Source organism: Paramisgurnus dabryanus, chromosome 2 (genome assembly GCF_030506205.2).
Source record: "Paramisgurnus dabryanus chromosome 2, PD_genome_1.1, whole genome shotgun sequence".
Taxonomy (NCBI): Eukaryota; Metazoa; Chordata; class Actinopteri; order Cypriniformes; family Cobitidae; genus Paramisgurnus; species Paramisgurnus dabryanus.
The window spans coordinates 45,561,914-45,566,014 of record NC_133338.1 but is presented as its reverse complement, the minus strand read 5'-3'; the positions used below and the strand labels follow the sequence as shown (position 1 = coordinate 45,566,014).

Sequence of the window (4,101 nt, the reverse complement as noted above, 5' to 3'; positions counted from 1 at the left end):
CAACCCACACTAAATTACTGAAACTTGAGCTAAAATGACAAACTCCTAAACAAAATTTCTTTAACAGACCACAATGGTGTTTTAAAACAGATAATTATAAATAGGCTACTTGTAGGTGCTTTAAATAAAACTGGGCTTTAGAGCAGATGTACCACTTACAACTACCCTCTGTGTTGCGCATTCACGTGAAGGGGTATGAGTGTATTTTTCTCTTTTGGTTGGAGGATTGGGGCTAGAGGCAAGAGACAGATAGCCCTTCAGAGAGATTTCAGGACCTCACTTAAAACAAAGGGGTACGAGTAATTTCCCTGCACACACAGAGATCTAAGCACAGATTTTAATGCACAAAAATTATTTATGTGTTACATTCAAACTTGTGCTTATATTGTCATTTTGCACAATAAAAAGCAACGTTCACCGGCGTTACACAATTGACTGATTGCACGATAGTCTCACAACATTTTCATATCTGACACCCGGTGACTTGACAGCATAGAAATAAAAGTCCATGTGGCAGGGAATTTGCCTTTAATGCACGTTTGGTATAGTGGTGTGCGATTACATAGGGGAATATTATGAGCCCCCCACCATATATATCTGCAAAGATTAAGTATTTGTTATTGTGGGACAAAACAAACAATTTTAAATAAAAGTTACATGTACATTTTTGTAAGACTTTTGGGCTATACTACGGTGGACACCTGCAAAAAAACAATATTAACTTGTCAGTACGCAAAGAGTTTTGAAAATATAGTTTATTGTCAAAAAAGACAAAGCTCTCAAACTTCCTGTAACAGGAACTTCGTAAAGAAAAATGCTCAGCTGCCGTAACAGCACTGCAGGGAAAATGTACAAGTGTATTCATTGACAAAGATAAAATAAACTTCAAGCACTAAAAAGGAAAAACACTAGATGAACAATTGTGCAATGACCATTAACAGTGTGCATTAACTAACACAGGCGTTTAAAAAAAAAACCTTCCCATAATGTCTTTTTAAACAGTGACACATTAGAAACCATGACATTTAAATTTAGACTTCATGCCTTTGAAAAAGGTTTACAAGCACAGATGCTTACAGAAAGCACAATACATTGAGTAATATGGCCCCATCTAGAACATCAAAAGGCAATAATTGAGAATTTCGAAAACGGATTTGATTAAGGAATTTTAAAATTTTGAGTACCCATTATGAGAGCATAAAATGGTGTTCTTCTTGGACAAGGATGGTACCTACCCAAGCAAAGGCCACTAATCTGAACAACACTTGCTTTAATACTTCCAGAAACTACAGTACACCCATTATGATGCAAACTCCCAATTTTGTTCCAGTGTCACCCGAAAAACCGAAACGTCTCAATATCAACAGTAAAAAAACCTTACAAAAACGTGAGCTGCTACTCAGCAGAGTTACATTCATTATACTAAAGTTTGCAGTGCATTGTACCCTTAAAGGGACACTCCACTTTTTTTGAAAATATGCTCATTTTCCAGCTCCTCTCGATTAAAACATTTTATTTATATCGTTTTGGAACCCATTCAGCTTATCTTCGGGTCTGGCAGTACACGTTTTAGCATAGCTTAGCACACTTTATTGAATCGGATTAGACCATTAGCATCCTATTCAAAACTTGACTCTTCTGTAGTTACATCGTGTACTAAGAAGGACGGAAAATTATTTAATTTTTCATCTGTCTTAGTACATTTATTACTACAGAACTTTAAAAAAAAGGAAAAATAAATGAAACTCTTTGGTTATTTTAAGCACGATGCTAATGGTCTAATCAGATTCAATGGATTATGCTAAGCTATGTTAAAAGTGGTACCGCCAGACCTGGAAATCAGCTGAATGGATTCCAAAACGGTATAAACCCAAATATTTAATTCTAGAGCAGCTGGAAAATTTGTATATTTTCAAAAAAAGTGAAGTGTCCCTTTAAAAACCTCCTGCCCTCCCCTTCAACACTCCTCGATTACAGTTCCAGCCGCAGAGGAGTACAGTTTCTTCTTAATCAGCCGAAACCCAGGGCGGAGTTTAAGTGCACGTCGTGTTCCAGGTGGAAAACATCTACCTATGCGTAAAAACTCACGCAGACTTGGCCAACCACCACAATCCTGTTTGAAAACCAATGTCAATTCGAAAGTTGGCACCACGCTTGCGTCACAGGCAAGGCGCTCGAGTCTCTCGCAACGGTTTTGCTGCTCCTCTAGCTCCAGGCGGACATCCAGAACGCAGCCCCTCAACCCACAAGGTTCCCCGGCAGACAGTCTGAGCACATCCCGGGCCACCCGTCGGGTCAAAGTCTCTGGAACGAGCACATGGGCACACTGCAGCTTGCTGGTCTTGGCTCTTGCCAGACAGCCTTCCAGCAGCCGGGCAAGCTGTTGACACGCATGTTCCTCACACACTTCTGCCCCCAGGTAGGGTGCAGCCAAGCACCTCTCCCAAAAGTCCATTTCTGGAAGGAAAAAAAACATGTTAGGCCATAAGTGGAAAGAGACATCTAATTAAAAAGCGATTCTTAAAATAACATGCATCTTCAAAGCCACTAATTGTATGTCAATTTCGCACGCCCCATCACTAGTCATGGTCACAAAGGAGATGAGCTGGGATACACAATGACATCATCTCTGTTGACATCACCTCTGCAGCGCTGCTGCACCAACAGTGTAGTAAACAAGTCCTTCACTTACCAGGCATTGTTTTAAAATCACACTATAGCTTTGCAAATCTTAGATATTTAACGTTATACAACACGCAATGAAAGTCATTCAGCTTACCGTGATCGATACAAGACTGGTCATATCCATGATCAGCAAATTCAGAAAGGCATTCAGGGTTTCTGTTAAGTGTGCTTGTTGCAACCATTGTGAATCAGTTTCAGTTGTATAAAGTGCTGGAAGAGAAAACAATCGGATTAAAATCTGTAGGTTTACGGTTACGCAAAGATGAAAAAGTCTAGCAATGCACAACTACGAACAATGCTTAGATCTTAACAAAAGTAACGTTATAGAAATGCTGGTCATCTGCTCAGTTCTGTTGCAAATGTTTTAATTAATAGCAGATTAACAGCAAAACTACATAACTGATTTCTATTAGTTACAGTTAATAATATAATAAAACAAATTGACATAAAAAGCTGCATTAAACGATATTCTAATCTTCTAAGAGGTTCATTACTACTTAACATACAATAAAAATGACACTTACCGTCGTAAAACAAATATACTTTTTAAAATAAATTACAAAATATTATTAAATAGCCCAAAGACACACACAAACGTTCCGTTTATCACAAACATCCACACACATTTACAACAAATGGGACGCGGCGAGCTCCAGCAGTATTTATAGTCAACCTCCACACCCCCTCGCTCGTCAGACATCAACGACCAATCAGCGCGCGTTTTACATTCTAGAACTTACTCACTTCTACCAGGCAACCAGTTCGCGCCTGGTTTGATTCGCGCACGGTAAGATTCTAGCGATCCGATGTTTCGGGGATTTTGATTGGCTACAGGTGTTTGCGCTTTAACCAATCGCTCTGCGGTGGTATTTTGTTGCTACCTGTCACTCCCACCATCACCTCCTTTGTTAACCATTTTATCGATCATTTAGGAACAAGAAAATGAATGTTAGAGAGACACATCTCGTTGTGTAATAAATAAATAAAATCTTATTAGAACACACTTTGTATGTGGATGTCAACAAATATACACACATAGGATCCGCTCCGAAGCTCTGTTTCTATCAAGGACTGACTTCTTAAAGGGATAGGTCACGCAAAAATAAAAAAATGATGTCATCATTTACTCGTGTTGTTACAAACCTGTATAAATTTCTTTGTTTGATGAACACAAAGGAAGATGTTTTGAGTGATGTTTGTAACCAAACCGATCAGAGGCCCCACTGACTTCCACAGTATTCTTTTCCTACTATGGAAGTCAATTTGGTTACAAACTTTCCTCAAAATATCTCCCTTTGTGTTAATCAGAACAAAGAAATGTATACAGGTCACTGGAGTGAGTTAATGATGACAGAATATTCATTTTTGGGTGAACTATCCCTTCAAAGCATTACAACAAAGGTGTCTTAAATCAAC

At 38.7% G+C, this 4,101-nt stretch overlaps 1 protein-coding gene across 1 annotated transcript; it reads right to left on the bottom strand.

Moving 5' to 3' along the window:
* Positions 1–738: 738 nt before the first annotated feature.
* LOC135778585 (DNA damage-inducible transcript 4-like protein) lies at positions 739–3,340 on the bottom strand. Its single transcript, XM_065288970.1, has 3 exons — positions 3,210–3,340; positions 2,780–2,895; positions 739–2,457 (listed from the first exon to the last, which is right to left on the bottom strand). Exons 2-3 carry the CDS (start codon positions 2,865–2,867, stop codon positions 1,958–1,960), a joined length of 588 nt encoding a protein of 195 aa, XP_065145042.1. The 5' UTR covers positions 2,868–2,895; positions 3,210–3,340; the 3' UTR covers positions 739–1,957.
* Positions 3,341–4,101: the final 761 nt, after the last annotated feature.